General features: G+C 38.0%; 1 protein-coding gene and 1 non-coding gene across 3 annotated transcripts; one reads left to right on the top strand and one right to left on the bottom strand.

The window, feature by feature from the left end:
* Nucleotides 1-5023: 5023 nt before the first annotated feature.
* mffb (mitochondrial fission factor b) lies at nt 5024-13675 on the bottom strand. 2 transcript variants are annotated; one of them, XM_053486775.1, is made up of 7 exons: nt 13483-13675; nt 11839-12052; nt 11584-11750; nt 10088-10176; nt 6931-7095; nt 6631-6715; nt 5024-5659 (listed from the first exon to the last, which is right to left on the bottom strand). In XM_053486775.1, the coding sequence occupies exons 2-7, from the start codon at nt 12047-12049 to the stop codon at nt 5528-5530; spliced, it is 849 nt and encodes a 282-aa protein (XP_053342750.1). In that variant the 5' UTR covers nt 12050-12052; nt 13483-13675; the 3' UTR covers nt 5024-5527. The 2 variants fall into 2 exon arrangements, with proteins under 2 accessions (XP_053342750.1, XP_053342751.1); XM_053486776.1 differs by lacking the exon at nt 6931-7095.
* A 276-nt stretch (nt 13676-13951) lies between these two features.
* On the top strand, nt 13952-14024 carry trnav-aac (transfer RNA valine (anticodon AAC)). Its single transcript has one exon. It is a non-coding gene; the product is annotated as a tRNA-Val (tRNA).
* The last annotated feature ends 5939 nt before the right edge of the window (nt 14025-19963 follow it).

The raw sequence follows: 19963 nt of genomic DNA, 5'->3' as shown, positions 1-19963 counted from the left end.
CTCACTTCCGGGTAGAAAAAGAGGTGCGTTTCGATCGCCCTGAAGTTCCCTACGAAGTACACTACGCAGGGTGGTCAGCCATCTTAAGTGCAATTCCAAACCGCAGGAAGAGAAGCTGCACAAGCCAAAGGGAACCGCGAAAGGTGTAGGGAACGAGTGAACAACTGGGAATGAAAAAATTTCCCATCAGTCATTGCGTCTCGGCGGAGCTTTAAAAAAAAAAAATGGAGGTCGAAAAAGGATTTACATCGTTAATATCGACGACATCATGGTGGTAATATGACACGATAATTACGATTTTTATTTAATAAAAAAAAAACCTTAGTATTATATATATAATACTAAAGAAACTCCATACATCTTTTAAATTAATCTACACGTTTTAATACTAAATGTTTTATGACGGTATCAGTTTTTGTTTTAGTAAAAATTCAACACTGTGAAATTTTACACAGCAGCAGCGACAGGTATCCGAGGTCCTTTTGTTACCATGGTAACGTACGGAGGAAGTGACGTTGCAGGGTGGAATTTTGTCGAGTGGAAGTGCCGTGCGCACGGAGTAGGGAGTAGGGAGTAGGGAGCACTCTGTGAAGTACACTTCGGAATGGAACACAGCTTGAATCCGGATTCATCCAAATTAAATAACTCGATCCTTTATATGACTCTAGATTTACAAATAACATCTTCATGTACTATCCAACAACAACAACAACAACAACAACAGATAAATACAAACTGAACATAAGAAACTCAAATACTTTGGGAATAACCAAATTGAGAATATCGACTGGAAATTGATTTGGACTTATAGTAACAAATACTGTGTCAATAACAAAGTGTACTTTAAAGTGAAATTTACTTAAAAATGATCCACAAAATATATCCAACTAACCAGTTCCTCAATAGACTGAAAGCTGATGTCTGTAAATTCTGTTGTGAAATGGATGTGGAGTCTGTTTAGCATTTTCCCCCTTTTATTTTTAGAATGTACTGTATATATGTCAATTTTTTTGGGATTGATTTAAAATCCTTTTTCACTATGCTGAGTGGATCAAAAAACAATAAAAGTAAAATATATGTTATGTTTTATTATTATAATAAAAATAAGAGCAGAGTTTCACAGCGACCCCTGGTGGACTAATTAAATTTTTTTTCATTTAATTTTCATTTGCATTTTGACAGAGAACCATTTACTTATACAGTGAAACCTCAGATTGCGAGTAACACGGATTGCTAGTGTTCCGCAAGACGAGCAAAGATTTTCAATAAATTTTGACTTTTAAAATGAAAAGTACCGAGTATCATGTATCACACATGCGCTTCTTGTTTTGACGCCGACTGTCACGTGATCATATCTGTGTGCGCACGCATCATTGGACACTGTGCCACACACACACACACACACAGACCCCTTCTATACTTTCGCCTTCACAGACACACACACACACACACACTTTCTCTCTGCTCTACACAGAAACACTGCTCTGTCGCGATTCTTTTCAAAGGTAAAGTAGAGGTTAATTAGTTTTATTTTTATTTTACAGCAGTGATTCCGTTAAAGTGTCGCTCAATCGAGTGTCATTAGAGAGAGTGCTTGTTTATTTTTCTGATAAAACACTGTTTCCATTGTGTGTGCGCATGTGTGTGTGTGAAAAGAGTGGAGGAAGGGTAACTGTGTAAGATGAGAAGGGGGAGAGGGGTGCTTACTTTAGATTCACACACACACACACACACACACACACACAGTACCTGTGCACACACGGAAACACTTATCTGTCGGGATTTATTTTTACTTTAAAATAAAAGGTAAAGTGCAGGTTAATTTTTTTATGTTTACTTTATATTTTGTGTTAATTAATTTTATGTTTTAATTTTTTTGGGCTGTGGAATGAATCATTTGTTTTTTCATTATTTGCTTATGGGAAAATTCGATTTGGTTTACGAGTGTTTTGAAATACGAGACCACTTCCGGAACGAATTATGCTCGTAATGCAAGGTTTCACTGTATACACATACATACATACATACATACATTCATTCATTTATACCAACATATAATCATAATATACAGCTTAATATTGATTTATGAATAATATAAAATATTTTTTAAAATTAATGTTGAAATAGCAGACACTTTATTGAACTGAAGCTGACACTGGAAAGCCTCTGCTAACACCTTTCCTTTCATTCTTGCTGATTTTCTTTTATCACACCTGACACTTTTTTCATCCCATTCCAATCTCTCTGTACACTCCTCTTCACCTCCTGTCCACACTTTGCGTTGCTCTGGTCCATTCCCCCTAAGTACTTAAAGTCCTGCATCTTCTTTACCTCTGCTTCCTGTAGCCTCACCGTTCCACTTTGGTTCCTCTCATTCACACACATGTATTCTATCTTGCTATGGCTAACCTTCATTCCTCTGCTTTCCAGAGCGTACCTCCACCTCTGTATATTTTCCTTCACCTGCTCCCTGGTTTCTCTACAAAACACAATGTCATCTGCAAACATCATAATCCATGGAGACTCCTGTCTAACCTCATCTGTCATCCTGTCCATCATCAGAGCAAACAAGAAGGGGCTTAGAGCCGATCCTTGATGCAGACCCACCTCCACCTTGAACTCTTCTCTCATATCTACAGCACATCTCACCACTGTCTTACAGCACACTATTAATTTAAGACAAGATAACACAGTTGACACAGTATACTACCAGAAATTTCGTAACAATAGACAGCGTAACTGAGTTTACTTTATTAAATCTCTTGGAATTTGTTCTGTCACCTTTTTCAAACTCGGTCCCCATTCACGACCACTTCCGTATGAGCATAAATAATACTCAACTATAAATACTTTCTCCTCCATCAAGACACCAGTTTCCAACAACAACAACTGCACAACGTAGCTTCCTTTTTTTTTTTTTTACAATTGGAAACATGGAAAGGGAAGCTATACCCCGGCGATAAACGCACATGCTTGTTCAGGATGCTCAAGTTTCAGTACCCGTCATTTGCGGTTAAAGAGTTTGTAAAAAGATTATTATTATTTGAGGTTGAAGTCCACGTACATGTCTGTGTGTCTCTCTGTACAGCAGAACTCTCTGTTTAACTTATTAATACGAAGAAATCCCATTCTGTAAGGTTGAGTATCTTACGCCTTGTTTACACTAAGTTGTCCTTCTTTGGTGGTCAGACAAATACACTCCCTGTTCGGTAATCGGAGAGTGAATCACAGATGAGAAATGGAAAAATTAGATTAGATAAAGATGAACGACTAACAGCGTGTTAAAATTCACTTATACCACTTCAGCGCTGTTATTTCAGCCAAAGTGAAAATATGAACTAATCCCAGTAAAAATATTCAGTTTAGCCTTTCTAATTAATATCTATCGGTGCAGGTGAGCAAGTGGCTTATTAGTAGCTTTTTTTAAATAGATCTGACACATAACTGTTCATAACATCGTTTTTACTCAACATTTTGAGTTCACTTATGGGGCAGGTTAGATTTCACTGCAGAAGTTTCATTCAATTCTGTCCAGCGGTTGATTTAACACAAGTACGCTTTCAAAACTTGCGGTTTATAATTTGGCACAAAACTGCTCATGACTTCCCTTTTACTCAACATTTTGATTTCGTTTATGGTGCAGGTTAAACTTTAGGCAAATAACCAAAGACTCCTTCATTAAATTTTGTTCAGCCATTTTTGCATGATGCTGTGACAAAATCTGGCTGGACAGACATACGTACAGACAAACAGAAAATTTTCTGAGACTGGTTTCAGGTCCTCCAGTGTATGAAATGTAGAAATGTAGAAATACAATTGAAAGATGATAAAAAAGGTTTTTGCTGTACATCAGTCAGAACTCACCAATGACAAAACCTTTCTTTTATCTAGATAATAAATATACTGCTTAATATTGCCTCCTGGATGATATTAATTTTAAACGTTTATTAATTTTACAGTATAATGGTAGACATTTATTAAACATTTGTGTAAACATGGTAAAGTCCCCGTTAACGCGATAAAGGAGTGGTAATACAGCAGCATGCAGCTTTACTTTTAACAAATGTTCTATGTGATTATTTAGGATTATGAATTTGAAATGGGCCGCATTTTAATTTGATTCCATTATCATCATCAAAAAATCACAAAGATCCGTCATCTTTATTTAAATCAACAAATAACACTTCTTCAAATAATATTGTGTGTGTGTGTTTCACCCATCACACATCCATCTTAACACACTTACAACACACTCTGTTCATGCTCTATGTACACACATTTACACACTCCTGTTTTACATCACTGTTGTCTGGAATGAGGGTGAGAATACACTTTCCTACTTTACCGTTCCTTAAGGACTTTTTCTTCTTTATTAACATTAAATTTATTCTATCTTTTTATTTTGCTCTCATTCTTGCACTCTTTCAACACATTTCTTTCTTTCATTTGTTAATTTTTCCCTACTGCTCTTTCAACTCTCAGTGCTTTGTTATAAAATACTTTGTTTCTTTCAGCACTCACTTCCTCCTTTTTTCCTTTCTTCTTTCAATACTGTTCTTTTTTCTTTCTTTCAGCATCTAATTAATTCACTTCAGCTTTCCTTTTGCTCTCAATTTTTTTCAAAACTTATTGTTAGTTTTACTTATATAGTTTTTTTAGCACTCATTTATTCATTTATTTAAATTGCTATCTTCGACATTCAGTGATTTCTTTCTCTTTTCCTTTAGTGACGGAACTTTCTTTTTTCTTCTTGCATTTATTTTTCAGAGCTATTCTTTTCTTTTTCTCTTAAATTTTTTCTTGAATAAATTTCGTTCTCTTTCTTCCCTTTCTGCATTCATTAACCATTTTTTTCCTGCAACCAATCATTCTTTTAACACAATTCCCTTTCCCCCTTCTTTGCATTCAGCATCACTTTTTTATATCTTTACTTTTTCTTCAGCATTCACAACTGACATTTTCTTCCTTCTGTCCTTCCTTTGTCTCTCTTTCACACTCAATTCTGCGTTTTTTTTCTTTTCATTTCTTCCTCCAGCACTCAACTCTTACATTCTTTCTTTTTCTCTTTCAGGCGATGAATTATTGCTTTCAGCACAAAATATTTTAAACATGCAGTTTGAGAAAACTTTTAACATAGAAAAGAGAAGAAGTCTTTCTTCTTCTCTTTGATCATTATTTTATTTCTTCCTTTCCTTTAGTGATGTCATATTCATGAAGGCGATGAGATTTGAACAACCACTGCACACATTACGAGCACTAATCACCTACAGGAAGTGTATTTATAACACAGTTTATGTACAAGTTTATGTACAAACAGTTACAACAATTCTGCTTGAAACTATTGGCACCCTTAAACTATATTATCTGAACTGTTTGGCTGTTTTCTAACTAATTTTGATATCAGGTTCGGGTTAATTGGGAATACCTAAGCAATAAAGAATGTAAATATAAACAACATAGAGAGAACTGAAAGTCTGATGAACTGGATCCTGAGACAACGGGGGGATTGGGGCGATGGTTCTGGCGCTCAGCGGCGTACCCACATCCACGTGTTCACCAGCCAGAACGCCACGGTGAGCGAGTACACCACCATCTCCCGTTTCGCTCGCGCTGTATTCTCAAACTCCAACACCTGAAGTCTGCGGTTCATCTTCACAATCTGCATCACAACACACACACACACACATTCAACATTACAGCATCGCTTTGGATTAGCACGTGTTCTACAGTCACGGGGGGTGGGGGTGCATCTCAAAACAATCAGGAACAGTGGGCGGGGTCAGATTAACTGCCAATATTTATTTTAATGCTAACTTTAGCGGACCTTCTTATATAAACCTATACACAGACAGACAGACAGACATAAGCCTTCACACAGGCTTAGCTAAGTACAGCCTTTTCCCATTATTTTTCTCTTCCTTCTTTCTTCTGTTCTCTTATTCACATCTGAAACTAAAATTCCTTGAACATTTAATTTCTTCTTTTCTTTTTTACTTTCTTTATCACAGTGAAAAGCAACAAAAACTCAAATAACATCTTGTTACACCCACAGTATGCTGAAGAGCAACTCTGAACACACAGCAAGTTAATTCTTAGGATTGTATGAGAGCCGGAAAGAGACACAGACAGCGGCGGCTTCTTTCTTTCGTTCACAATGTTCACGGTTATTTGTTATACTTCCTGTTTTTAAATGTTGTGCCGGTTATCTGGTGTTAGCTCATACACAGGCTAACGCACCATGTCACAAAGCTAAAATAATCTTGAACTGGTTGACTGAACATGACAATGAGGTCTGGATGGACTACACAGTCACCAGATCTCAATCCAATAGAGCACCTTTGGGATGTGATGGAACGGGAGATTCACATCACTGCCATGTAGCCAACAAATCTGCAGCAACTAACGCCGTCATGTCAAAACAGACCTAAATGTCTAAGAAACGTGTCTGTCATCTTGTTGAATTTATGCCATGAAGAACTAAGGGGGTCTAACGTACTGTAGTACTAGGAAGGAAGTTGTATACGGTGTTTGTATACTGTACATTGAAAGAATAAAGTATATTGTTGAGATTGTTATAAAGCCTTCATATTTAAAAGTCTAGCCATGCCTATGTGGGAAGAGAGTTAGTACCTGTCGTCGTAGTGCCGGGGCGTCGGCTAACACCAGGTCATCAGGAGCTCCTTCCAGACCAGCGTCCTGACTCACAAGTGCAGTCCTGAGGCAGAAACGAGAAGAACCAGGTTTGTCTTTCCTATCTCAGGAGCATTCAGGAACATCTGCATGAATTCCCCTCGCAGCTCGCCGGACCTCACTAAAGACCCGAGTTACTACTTTTATACTGTGATTTTTTCGCAATTCATTAGCAGACGTGTTTAACCTGAACTAGAACAGACCTGGTCCATCACTCCGCTGAAGCGTGTGAGAGCTCACCTGTGGTGCGAGGCGTCCAGCATGGCCAGGATGTGATCGTAGGCCCGGCGTGTGCTGTGCTGGACGTAGGAGAGGACTCCGCCCACAGTACCCATGTTCGGCCAGTCCTCGGGGGATACGAGAGGGGGACAAACACGGACAGGAGCTCTGGGAGACGGGCTCACGCTGACCACCGCACACAGGGGGAGTAAGGAGGAGGAGTGAGGCGTTAATACTAAACACGCTGCAGGACTGACACTCATTACAGGTACGGGTTTAAACGTCTATGTTTCTGTGTAGTTATGACACCACTCGAGAGGAGCCAGACGGCTTAATGATATTTTCATGACATTATACACGGACTTCCACCAGCTGTACTATGGCATATTTTTGTTCTTTGACACATTCTTCAAACCTTTTATGAATGGAAAAACTTGGTTTAACTGTTGGAAAATCTTGTCAATTGACCTGATAACCTTGTGTTGAGGACTAAGACATGATATGGAAGTTGAGTCACGTGAACTGGATTTCTTTCTTGTTAGGTAGTAACGTTTCTCTACTCATCCAAGTAGCTTCTTCAGTCTGAGGAAAGTTGGTTAGTTTCAGGTTTTTTTATTCTGAAGGAATGTCCTCTGTGTGGGATTGTTAGGTGAACAGTGGAGAAAGTAAGAATTGAATGGAGAGTATGACTACAGATCAATTCCTGCTATCTAATATCAGGCGTATTATGAGTCTGGTTCCTCTCTCGGTTTCCTTGTATTGACATCTCAGGAAGTTTTTTCTTGCCACCATCACTCTCAACTTGCTAATCACTTATAGTTTATACATAGTTCCTACAGGCCTCCAAGTGGTGCAGTAGTAAAGTGCTCGTCCTATCATCTGGAAATCGCTAGTTCGTTCCGCGGGTGGTGCTGTAACCTCTTGAAGCCGAAGGCCTGGAGAGCTGATTGGCCGAGCTCTCTCAGAGGGGAGGGATGAGAGGTACTTTTCGCCCTTACATCAATGTACAGCCAGTCATGGGCATTTGTGACCTTATGTGGAAGGAGCTGATAGCACTGTCCTCCAAGTTTGTTGTCCACCCCCAACGGTGCATAAGCAAGCAGTTCGAAAATATGTGGCTGGCAGGCGTCACATGAAAGTCTTCAGCCCTCCCTGACTGGCAGCAGCCTTGATGGGGAAACGCACCAATGACGGGTGGGAACAAAATAAATAATTAGGGACAAACTAATTTCCATATTTGTGGATATGGTAAAGCTGCTTTGCGATTGTTAAAAGCTTTACATAAATAACACTGAATTAAATTGAAGATCCATTTGAGAATCTGGGAGAGGTCTGAGGGGAGCTCTCAGATGTGACTTTCCTGGTGGAGCTGTGACGAGGTCTTAATCTTCCTGGGGATGCATAAAAAACAGGAGACAGGTTGACCACCACAGGTTGACCACAGGATTTTATCACTTGCACATACTGTAGATCGCTTCCTTCACCCCTCTCTTGAACCATGTATCTCTGTCCAAGATTTGTACATCATTTTGCATGGACTTTCACCTTCTCTTCTTTTCAAGGAACGAGCTCTTTCAGACAGGGGAGGATTGAAGTTGAAGATACAAATACGTGGACCTTCAATCAGACTAAAGAAGGTAGTTGGTTGAGCATTGAAACGTTTCTACCTAACTAGAAAGCAGTGCAGTTGCCATGATTTAACTTAAAGATAACCACACCTGGAAGGTTGAGAATCTTCACAGATGTAGAAAACTTTTTAAAAGAGACAATATATCACATGCTTGTTGTTTTACGACAATCTGGATTATTGCAAAGACATTACTGCAGAATGTTGCAAACGTCGCCAACATGTCTTCCAAAACTGCATGTAAATATCTATAGGCATTTTAATTTCTGTAAATAAACCTACATTTGGTAATCTCTCTGGGGATTTTTGTAACAGCCTTAATATAGGTACCAATGTTTCTGGGAAGGACATGAGACCGGGCATCACCCTGTCTGGCTGGCTAATGATTTAATCATTTATTCCTCCACTTTTATGTATAAATTTGTCTCCTAAGTTATAAATATTTCTTTATTTTTATCATTATAAAAAAAAAAAAGCAATCAACAGTCTTCATGATGTAACTTGGTACTTTTCCCTCTACGTCACTGCTCACTTGAGCTTTATTTGGCATTTCCTTGTTATGGGTGTTAAGTAATGGAACTTTTACAGTACAGTACAACCATACACAGTACTGTACCAGTGGTGCCACATTAAGGCCTGCAAAACCTTCAGTGAATTTTTAGATTTTTTTCACTCTGCTATTAAACAATAAAAACTTTCCGTATTTAAACTAGAGCTCGTGCAATAACTGAATACCGAAATTAAAGCCATTAATGACGACTTATTAATTAAATAATTGATCGGATTTCAGAATATTGTTAGTGGGATTGTTCTTTACAAGATTTAACTATTAAAGCCAAGAAACACTTGCATGATTGTGTTATTATCTGCTTAATTCACAAGGAAAAAAAATTTATTTTGTAAAAAAAAAAAAACACATCAACAACAACAAGCTCATTATACGTAATTTGCTTTTAATTGTTGTTGTTTTTTTGTTAAAAGTTATGTGTTACCGTTTTGTCTGGTGCATTTAGAATAGTTTGGTGGTTTAGTAGGTCGTGTTTTGGGTGTCCTCTGAAAGCAAGATATCTCTTCCTCTTTTTTCCCCCCGTATATTCCTTTGGACCAAAATCAGCTGCTTGTTAGTTTGGGAGCTCACCAATGAAGGTTGCACGTTTGTATGTGCATGGTTATCACAAGACTCTTAACACTTACACATTTTTAATTGCTGTTTATTTATAGCTGTTGTAAAAAGTATTTAATTTACTTTATCGGTTTCAGTAAGAAAATTTTAGTGAACTGTAAGAGGTGAAGTGTTTTTCCTTTGTGTTTTCTGAATGTTGTGATATTAGATTAGATATTGACGACTCAAAACCATGCAAAAACTTTAATAGCGGTTCAGTTGTGTGGTTTTTACTTCTTTTGGAGGGAGTAAATTGATTTAGAGCTCATTGAAAGTGCGAGACTGTAAGCCTGCGTCAGTTTGCTACAACAATTTACACTGTATTTTATTTACACAGCTCAATCTGAGCAAAGTGTGTGTATAGGTGTAAGTGTGTGTTTTTTTCTTACGCATCGTATTTGATGATCTGGCCGTTGTGAGACACTCCTGAAATCTCGCCGGTATAATGCTCACGCCGGGATCTCACCTGACTGCGAGGCTTTATGGAGAAAAAAAAGAGAAACAGAGAGAGCAACAGTTACATTAAAAATCTTCCGAATTATCTTTTACACACTCACCTGAAAAAACGCAGTTTAGCAGTTAATATAATTTATAGCTAATTTTTAAAAAATGTAAACAAATGCACGTTTCTAATCTGACTTCAGACTCCGGGTGCTGAATGTAAAGTGGCATCTTGTCAAATGTTTTACTAACAAAGTCCTTGAATAAACCCTTGTGGGAAATGATCTAGTGTGTGCTGGTGTTCTGTGGATAAACTGAAGCGAGTGTTGAATTTAATCGAAGCCTGGAAAGATCTTTAAAGTCTGTTTGACTTTTTAATAATAAAAAATATCATTATTATTGAGAATTTGCTTAAACCTTTTACAAAGCACCAAATGAAATTTCAAGTATCTGCTTTTAACAGATTTACAAAACATTCAGTTTATTCTCTCATACAATCTCTATGGGATAGATGTTTAATCTAATCTCTATAGGTTATATCTAATCCGATCTCTATAGGTTATATCTAATCCAATATCTATAGATTACATCAAATCTAGTCTCTATAGATTATATCTAATCTAATCTCTATAGGGTATGTCTTATCCAATCTCTACAGATCATATAAAATCTAATCTTCCTTGTTTATGTAAAATCCAATCTACTAATTCTGTCCAATTTCTATATATCATATCTAATCCAATCTTTATATGTTATACTATGTTAAATCTAACCTGTCCTGGTTCTAACTAATCCACTTTCTATGGGTTATTTCTAATCTCTATAGGTCCTATCTAATCCCATTTCTATGGGTTCTAGCCCAATCTCTACGATTTATGTCTAATCCAATCTCTATTTATTATGTCTAATCTAATCTCTATATCTAATCCAATCTCTTTGTGTTCTATTTAATCCAATCTTTGTAGGCTACATGTAATCTAATCTCCATGGTTTATGTCCAGTCCAGTCTATAGATTACATATAATCCAATCTCTGTAGATGTCAATGTCTAATCTAATCTTTACAGGTTATGTTTTATCCAGTCCGTACGGTATATCCAATCCAATCTCTAAAGGTTATTTCTAATCCATGGCCCTTATAGCTCTTCAGGTTCTGCTTCGTCCTATTGGTTCTGACTTGTCCAAGTTACAGCTTAACCAAAGTTTTCGCATCAAATTTTCTCTTATCCAATGTCTAGCATTTATATCTCATCTAAAGAATATGGGATCTAACTCTATCTTTATCAAATATATATATCATCCAATCCACATAGTTGGACTTCATACAATCTCTATCAGGTCTACCTCAACCAGCCTCATCATTTGTCCCCAATTAAATAAATAAAAAGTAGTAGTTAGAATCACTTTAAAGTGTTGTTTGTTTTATTTCTTTTATGTTTCTTCACCTGCTCTTTCACTTGGGCGGGTTCTGGCTGCGGCTCCAGGAATTCCAGAGGCTGGTCTTGGAGAGTGAGGACATGTGGAGGAGGCTTCAGCTCCACGCTCTCCACCGGGATGGACTGGATAAGATCGAGCTCTCGTGGCACGCTAAACTGAGAAGCAGCTTCATCACCTTGAGTGAAGTAAAACGAAACACAAAAAAATTATGTGAATGCGTTTGACAGTCATAAAGTTCAGTGACATGACCGAGGATGGAATACCTGCCACTATGATCCGGTCTGGAACCTGCATCATGGTGCTGTGGGATTCCTCTGGGAACAGTGGAGGCTGGTCCATCACAGAGCCCGGTCCCACCTTCAGCCTGTCAGGGATCCTCATCTTCTGGCTGATGCCCTCGGTGTAGTCCAGCTCGTACTGCACACGGCTTATTGCAGCCATGTCGGCCGTGACGGCAAAGTCGGCCTCACTCATTTCCTGAACATCCGTCAGATTAATGACGATTTAAGGTTTTAACAGAATAACACACGAACTGGAGACCCGTCATAACTAAAATATAATAACTGCATATTAACTGAAACAGTGTTAAATTAGCACCAATTAAGAAAAAAAATACATTTTGCTCATCATTAGTGCAAAATATGACCAAATTTAATGTTTAATTTAAAACTAAACAGATAAAATAAGCAAAATTATTTATTATCTATTCACTCATCTTCTAGACCACTTAATCCTGTATTCAGGGTCACGGGTGCCTGGAGCCTATCCCAGGAGACTTAGGGCACGAGGCGGGGTACACCCTGGACAGGGTTGCCAATTCATCACAGGGCGCACACACACACACACACAGTCACACACTACAGGCAATTTGAGAACACCAATTAACCTAATGTTAACCTACATGTCTTCAGACTGTGGGAGGAAACCCACCAAGCACAGGGAGAACATGCAAACAGAGACGGGAATCAAACCCGGACCCTGGAGGTGCACGCGACAGTGCTAACCACTACACCACCATGCCACCTATTTATGATCTAACATTTCAATTATTTATCTATAATTTAAATCATTTAGTTCATACAAATTCATGGCTGTGTATTTTAATGAATTAAAAAATAATAATGTGATGCAAATAATAATAATAATAATAATAATAACAAAAATAATAATAATAACAACAACACAATTACTACATACATTCAATTAATTAAATTGAGCTCAATATTAGAGCAAAATATGAGCAAATAAAATGTTTAATATAAAACCGAACAAATAAAAATGAGAAAATTTATGATGTAATATATACAATAATTTATCCATCATTTATTTTATTTATTAATGCATAATTCATAGAAATTAATTGGTATTAGTTAAACAAACAAAAAATAATAATAATGTGATACAAATGATAATAAAATACTTATTATATAAACATAATTTTTTTTTAAAAAAATTAAAAGTTGTGTTTATATATATATATATATATATATAAACAACTTATTCAATTTAGCTAATTATCATAGCCAAGGACCAAATAAAATGTTTAAGTTAAAACCAAAAAAATTTAAATAAAAGAAAAATATTTAACAATAACTTATTGTATGTTTAAATAAATAGAAAATTAAAACGTGGTAAAAAAAAAAAACAATTATACAAAAAATATATATATATTAAAAATGAAAATGTATACAGTAGCTAGCATCATCAACCTGTTAGCCCTTGTTAGTGTTAGCTATCTGGCTAATTACAGAAGCATGATTGAATTACAAGCTAAATATTTTTGACTTATATGACATATTACTAAAAATTGTAATACTGTTATAATTATTATGAATTTAAAGATCAATATTCCTCATTTATACCTGAACGTTGGTGTTAAATGTTTTCTGAAGAGAAGAATTAATTACCTGTTAGCTTGACTGTCTCTCCTCTCTGTGCTTTCGATTTTACATTTCTTCACTAATCCGGATTATTATTTTACGAACTAGATCAGCAGGTCGGTCTGAATATTTTCCTCAGGTTAATAATCCGTGTACATTCCTGATGATGGTGTGTGTGTGTGTGTGTGTGTGGAAGAGGGCAGGTTCACTGTACACTCCTCTCATCCATGCATGCACGCGACCTGCTGTGGGGCGCGCTCCAATCCGCGTTCTAGTTAGGGCGCCTACCTAGTGCGCAGAAACAATGTCGCCTTTTTTTGTGCGTTCCAAACACCAGTGTACGTAGCTAAAGTAGTGGTTAGTTAGTACTGTGTGTACTGTATATACAAGCCGAATAATATCTTATATTATGATATATATTAGAGTAATCACAACGGTTGGCGCAGTCATGTTAGAATGGTTTAAGTAGGTTAAATTAAACGCACTGCGCAGCTCAGTTCCCGTAGTGTAGTGGTTATCACGTTCGCCTAACACGCGAAAGGTCCTCGGTTCGAAACCGGGCGGGAACAGGCGAATATGTTTTCTAATTTTTCTTTAATATATGCTTTCATATATATATATATATATATATATATATATAAAAAAAAAGTCATCGTGTACAATGAAAGTTTTTAATGTTCGGACCTTGACAGGGAAGGCAAGAGAGTTGATGCAGAGAAGGAAGGTGGATACGCTGTGTGTCCAGGAGACCAGGTGGAAATGTCTCCTGGACACCCAGTATATCCAACCACTCCAGCAATGGACTGTTCTCTCCGTTGAGGTCAGGAAAGCGATTTCGCTCCCTGAAGGCCAACACAGAGAGACTGAGGACGAGTTTCTTCCAGCAGGCGATACGGTCCCTCAACCACATCAATACTCAGGACTAAACAACCTCAGCGTCTCTGCACATTGCACAATTCACAGTTATGGACATTTTACAGGACTAAACCTCTCTGCATTTTTTGTCACACTACACAGTCATGCACAGTTGCACATACCCTGGACATCCATGGTACAATGCACTTTTGCACAGATTATGGACATTTATGGACCATGGACATCTACACACTTCCATTAAAATTCATCTTTATATTTTTTCTCTCATTGTATAGATAAGTTTTTATATTTCTTATATATATTTTTAAGTTTTTTATATTTTGTTCTATTTATTTTTTGTTAACTGTTTTGCATTTTAAGGTCACGACCGGTCGTCTAAGCATTTCACTGCACATCATACTGTGTTGTGTGTGACTGTGTATGAGACAAATAAAATTTGAATTCGAATTTGAAGGTAGCAAGGCTAGAAGCTTAGGATCAGGGTTTAAATTGTTTCACCATGGTGTGGATAAGAAAAGAAATGGAGTAGTAATTATCCTGAAAGAGGAGTTTGTAAGGAGTGTTCTAGAGGTGAAGAGAGTATCAGATAGGGTGATGAGTCTGAAGCTGGAAATTGAAGGTGTGATGTTTAAGGTGGTTAGTGGTTATGCTCCACAGATACTGTTGGATGTGATTTGGAAGAGAAGCAAAAATTTGTTTGTAGGAGTGAGTTAGATGAAGTGATGTAGAGCATTCCCAGAGGTGAGAGAGTGGTGATTGGTGCAGATTTCAGTGGACATGTTGGAGAACGGAACAGAGGTGATGAGAATGTGATGAATAGGTTTGTTCTTCAGGACAGGAACGTAGAAGGACAGATGGTGGAGGACTTTGCAAAGAGGATGGAAATGGCAGTACTTTTTTCCAGAAGAGGCAGGAACATAGGGTGACATATACAGTAAGAGTGGAGACAGAAGCACTCAAGTGGACTACATCTTGTGTTAAGACAGGCTCTGGGTTGTCAGGAGGTGCTTCCAGTTGCCTGGACAACTACAGCCAATGTGATCAGGGAGACAGGTAGGAGGGTACCTGGTGTATCATCGGGGAAGGGAAAAGTGGACAAGGAGACTTGGTGGTGGAACGAGAAAGTCCAGGAGTGTATACAGGGGAAGAGGCTAGCTAAGAAGAAGTGGGACACTGAGAGGACTGAAGAGAGTAGACAGTAGTGCAGGGAGATGCAGAGTAAGGTGAAGGTAGAGGTGGCAAAGGCCAAACAAAGAGCATATGAGGACTTGTAGGCTAGATTGGATAGTAAGAAGGGAGAGGTGGATCTGTACATGTTGGCGAGACAGAGAGATAGAGATGGGAAGGACGTGCAGCAGGTTAGAGTGATTAGAGATAGAGATGGAAATCTACTGACAGATGCCAGGAGGGTGACGGGAAGATGGAAGGAGTACGTTAAAGAGTTGATGAATGAGGAACACGAAAGAGAACAAAGAGTAGAAGAGGTGACTGTTATGGAGTAGGAAGTAGCAAAAATGAGTAAGTGTGAGTTGAGGAGGGCGTTAAAGAGGATGAAGAGTGTAAAGGCTGCATCTGAAAGGGAATAGCCGAAAGACAAAGAAGAAGAAGAAGAAAAAGTACAATGCAAATTTTTAATAACTGTACAAAAGAGCCACTTCCAGGCATTTCCCCCCAAAAAACTAAATTAAAATGTAAATGTAAAATGTATCCCTAATAGTTTAATCGTATTAGAAAATATGGTTACATTAGGGAATTGATGTTTCAAACATGTGTTCTAATTTTAGTGTCAGATATTTCATAAAAAGAGCCAGCAGATGGTGCAAATTCACAAATACAGTAATCAGGACATTATGACCATTGCCTAACTTTGGCTACCATAATAGTGATGCACTGTGTGTTCGTATACCTTTATATCACAACCAGCATTAACCTTTTCAACAATGTGATCTATTGGATTGAACTACACAAGGAAACGCTCGCTCCCCATGTGCATCAGTGAGCTTTGGTGATCCATGACTATTTTCCCTTCCTTGAAAAACTTTTTCAGTCCTCCAGCATCACAATTTGGCCCTTTGGTATTAGTGGGTGGTCATAATGTTATGGCTGATCAGTGTAAGATTTCTTCTTAGAGTCCAGCTTTAACACACCATGTCTTCACAGAGCTCGCTTGGTGGATCTCACCGGATTTGATCATGGACTCCACAAAGTTGTGCGATAATTACGTAACTCCACACTGGTCCCCGTAAATGACCGGTTACTGTACTGTGGAAACATATTAGAAACAAGGGATTAATATAAACCAGGGACAATCAAGGGAATCTGACCAATCAGAATCCAGAATCTGGGGTGTCATTAGTTATGCTCATCATCATCATCATCATCATTATTTATTCAACAAGGTCACACAAGCACAAGTGACAGTGATACAGTGTTTCTGGAGTTATAAAACATGAGCCATGCATTCTAATCATAATGTATTATACTTTCTGATGTATCCAACACATATTTACACACACACACACATACACACACACACACACACACACACACACACACACACACACCAGTCATCACTTATATTCGCCTCCACAATCATCTTAGATCACATCCACCCTTCTGTAGCTCTGGGTAACTGTCATGTTGTTTGTGTGTGTGTGTGTGTGTGTGTGTGTGTGTGTGTGTGTGTGTGTGTGTGAGTGCAGTGACATTCACATTATTCATGTCACTGAAAGGTAGGTTTAAAGGCTTAGGGGTTAAACCATCACTTCAATCAGCTCCGTCTTTAGAAGATTACGGTTCACACTCTCGTATTTTTGTGATCTCGCTGCCGTAGGCTGAGCGTATGTTCATGTCTGAATGTGTGTGTGTGTGTGTGTGTGTGTGTGTGTGTGAGGTTGTTTTCACAGTAATTCTGACACATTCTGGAAGATGATATTTAGCACAAGAAATTATTACTGTCACTCCAGTGAAAGGTTTTTATTTATTTATTTATTTATTTATTTGGGAATTCCGGGAACGCGGGTGCGTGCAAGCGTGAGCGTGGCGTTGGAGCTGCTGTCCCACTTTGGACTGAGAGGCCGTGAAAGTTTAATGACAGTCTGGCGTCTAAAATATTCAGCTGGGCGTTTTGAATCCCGAGAAAAACTGCATCCAGGAATCTAGATTTTTTCGTCTTTGATTTGGATTGAAAGACAGCGAACGCAGCCAGTGAGCTAATCATCACTAATTATTGAAATAAAAGGTGTTAATACTGGAGACTCCTTCCATCGAGGTGTCTTCTTTCAATTTAATTCCAACACACACACACACACAGAAAAAATAAATAAATTAATTAAAAACAGTCGTTAGGCAACACAATGTAAAATTTAATCATGAGTAAGAAATAAAATGTTCGGCTAATGTTAGCCATCCAGTTAGCAATGCTGTTTTTTTATTGCTGTCTATTAAACCCTTTTTGCTGTCTAGTAAACTCCAACACCCGAAGGTCAAAGCAACAGCGTCTGTGTGATCTCTCGTCAGCTTTGTGATGCACCGAGCGCTCGTTAATGAGAAAATAACCTCGCAAGAACAGCAGCTCTGACACTATCGCAGCCTTACACTGATCAACCTAATCAATACTGATTATACAGAATAATAATCATTATAATGTTATGGCTGATCTGTGTGTATCATGTAACTACTGGGTATAAATTTGATAAATAAATTGTTAGATTTACACACACACACACACACACACACACACACACACACACACACACACACACACACACTACGGGAATATGGGAATAACATTGCAAAAGTGTTAATTTATAAAAATGAGTATTTTTTTAAATTAATTAATTAATTAATTAATTTATTTATTTATTTATTTATTTATTTTTGGGTCATAGAGACAATCACAAACAACCATACAAACATGTGCTCATGTGTACATACTGTATCTGAGCTGTTTCTTTGTCAATGTGACCCCTTTTTTCAATTTTTCGTTCAGTCACGTTTGTATAGTTGGTTAAAATAAAGCAAAATTTAGTTCATCATGTTACCGAGGCTGTGCTGGAAAAAGGATAAAAAAGGGTTTCTTTATACTGTACAATCCTCATCCCTGTATATGTTTATTATAAAAAGGCAAAACAAAAAAATTACTAAAATGCTCCGAGCTTTAAGAACTACAGACTGTGAGCCGTTCTCATGTTCTATAACATATAGACAGGCACGTTTTATAGACATCTGGAGGAAATATTGCCATACAGTATCAGAAACGAGGAGGAATTTAAAGGAATAAAAAAGGGAGGATGCAAAAGTTAGTCCAGTTTAGGGAAAATATCAGAAAAGACTAACAGTAAAGTTAATGCCGTATAGAAACAGAAATAAGCACAACTGTGTTACAAAGAAAAGTGTGAAATCTGTGATATGGTGACGTTTTGTATAAGGAGCCATTTATTTATGGAAGGAGTCTCCAGTGTCAGTCAGAGGTAACCATACAGTGGAACTGTAACTTTTCCAGACACCTTCAGGACAGAGGCTAGTGAAGGAGCGACAATTAATAAATACAAAGAATTAATTTATTAAATGTAAAACAATGTAATAATATTTGTAAAAAGTCTATAGGATGTGATAGTTTACACTAATGATCTATAATCTATAACCTTTACATTCCATAGTATAAAGTAGTTCAAAGTAGATACTTAACTGGAGGGCGAACTGAGCAAACCCTCGTGTGCGTGTGTGTGTGTGTGTGTGTGTTGTCGCCTCACTCTTTGTGTGTAAACAGATACATTTGGCTGTTTTTGCCAGTGACATCGTCATCATCCTGCTCCGCCTCCTCTCTGCAGGATGCTTGTTCAGGACCCAGAAGCTCAGAGAGAGAGAGAGAGAGAGAGAGAGAGAGAGAGGGAGGGGATAAGAGGAGGGGGGGAACATGTGAGAGGAAAAACAACAGATCGTCTGCCCTCTTTATCCCTTTGTGTCAGTGGTGTTAATTCACAAGAACACACTCCTGTCCACAACTAAATAAGAATCTCACACACTTTTCCACTCACTTTTATTTGCATTCGTTTTTTCTTTTTTCTTTCTTTTTGTTAGAAAGCTTTCTTACTTTTTATTTCACTTCCTGCTTTATTGAAAGATTCAGAATTAAACTTAAAATTGTTTATATTTTCATACAAGTAATGCCAACAAGAGCTTCTATTTTAGTTTGTGTGTGTGTTGTTGTTGTTGTTGTTGTTGTCATGTTTTCTGGATGAGAACCCTGGGAGTGGCTCGTCCCGTTGCCACGGTGAAAGGCGCTGGACCAAACAGGGTAATGAGGTCACACACTGGCGGTCATCGCGGCCAACATGTCCCGCCCCCTTGCCCTTTGATTGACATGCACTCGACCCTCCTTTTTACTACAGGCTGTGGAGCTGTCCGTGGTGCTGAGATCAGAGAGTGTAAACACTGAGTGAGTGGAGAGGAGAGAGAGAGAGAGAGAGAGAGAGAGGAGGGATGAGGAGGCGTGTTTTTTTGTGTTTTGGTGCCTGAGTTAATCTGCCGTGGCATCCGCTCTCGCTCACACACACACGCACGCACACTCTCACACACACACACACATGGGAGCGGAGCAGCACTTGGATGAGATGATGCCCGTGTGAGG

Source organism: Clarias gariepinus, chromosome 25 (assembly GCF_024256425.1).
Source record: "Clarias gariepinus isolate MV-2021 ecotype Netherlands chromosome 25, CGAR_prim_01v2, whole genome shotgun sequence".
Classification (NCBI taxonomy): domain Eukaryota; kingdom Metazoa; phylum Chordata; class Actinopteri; order Siluriformes; family Clariidae; genus Clarias; species Clarias gariepinus.
Note: the sequence above shows the minus strand (reverse complement) of the source record. Positions and strands in the feature narration are given on the sequence as shown.

What these genes read in the sequence shown, in the direction of transcription:
- mffb (XM_053486775.1), bottom strand. Translation starts at nt 12,049, where the DNA reads ATGAGTGAGGCCGACTTTGCCGTCACGGCCGACATGGCTGCAATAAGC. An exon ending in CCGCCCAAGTGAAAGAGCAG is followed by an intron (nt 10,177 to 11,583) that starts GTGAAGAAACAT and finishes TTCTCCATAAAG; the next exon opens with CCTCGCAGTCAGGTGAGATC. An exon ending in CCCCGGCACTACGACGACAG is followed by an intron (nt 5,660 to 6,630) that starts GTACTAACTCTC and finishes GTTGTGATGCAG; the next exon opens with ATTGTGAAGATGAACCGCAG.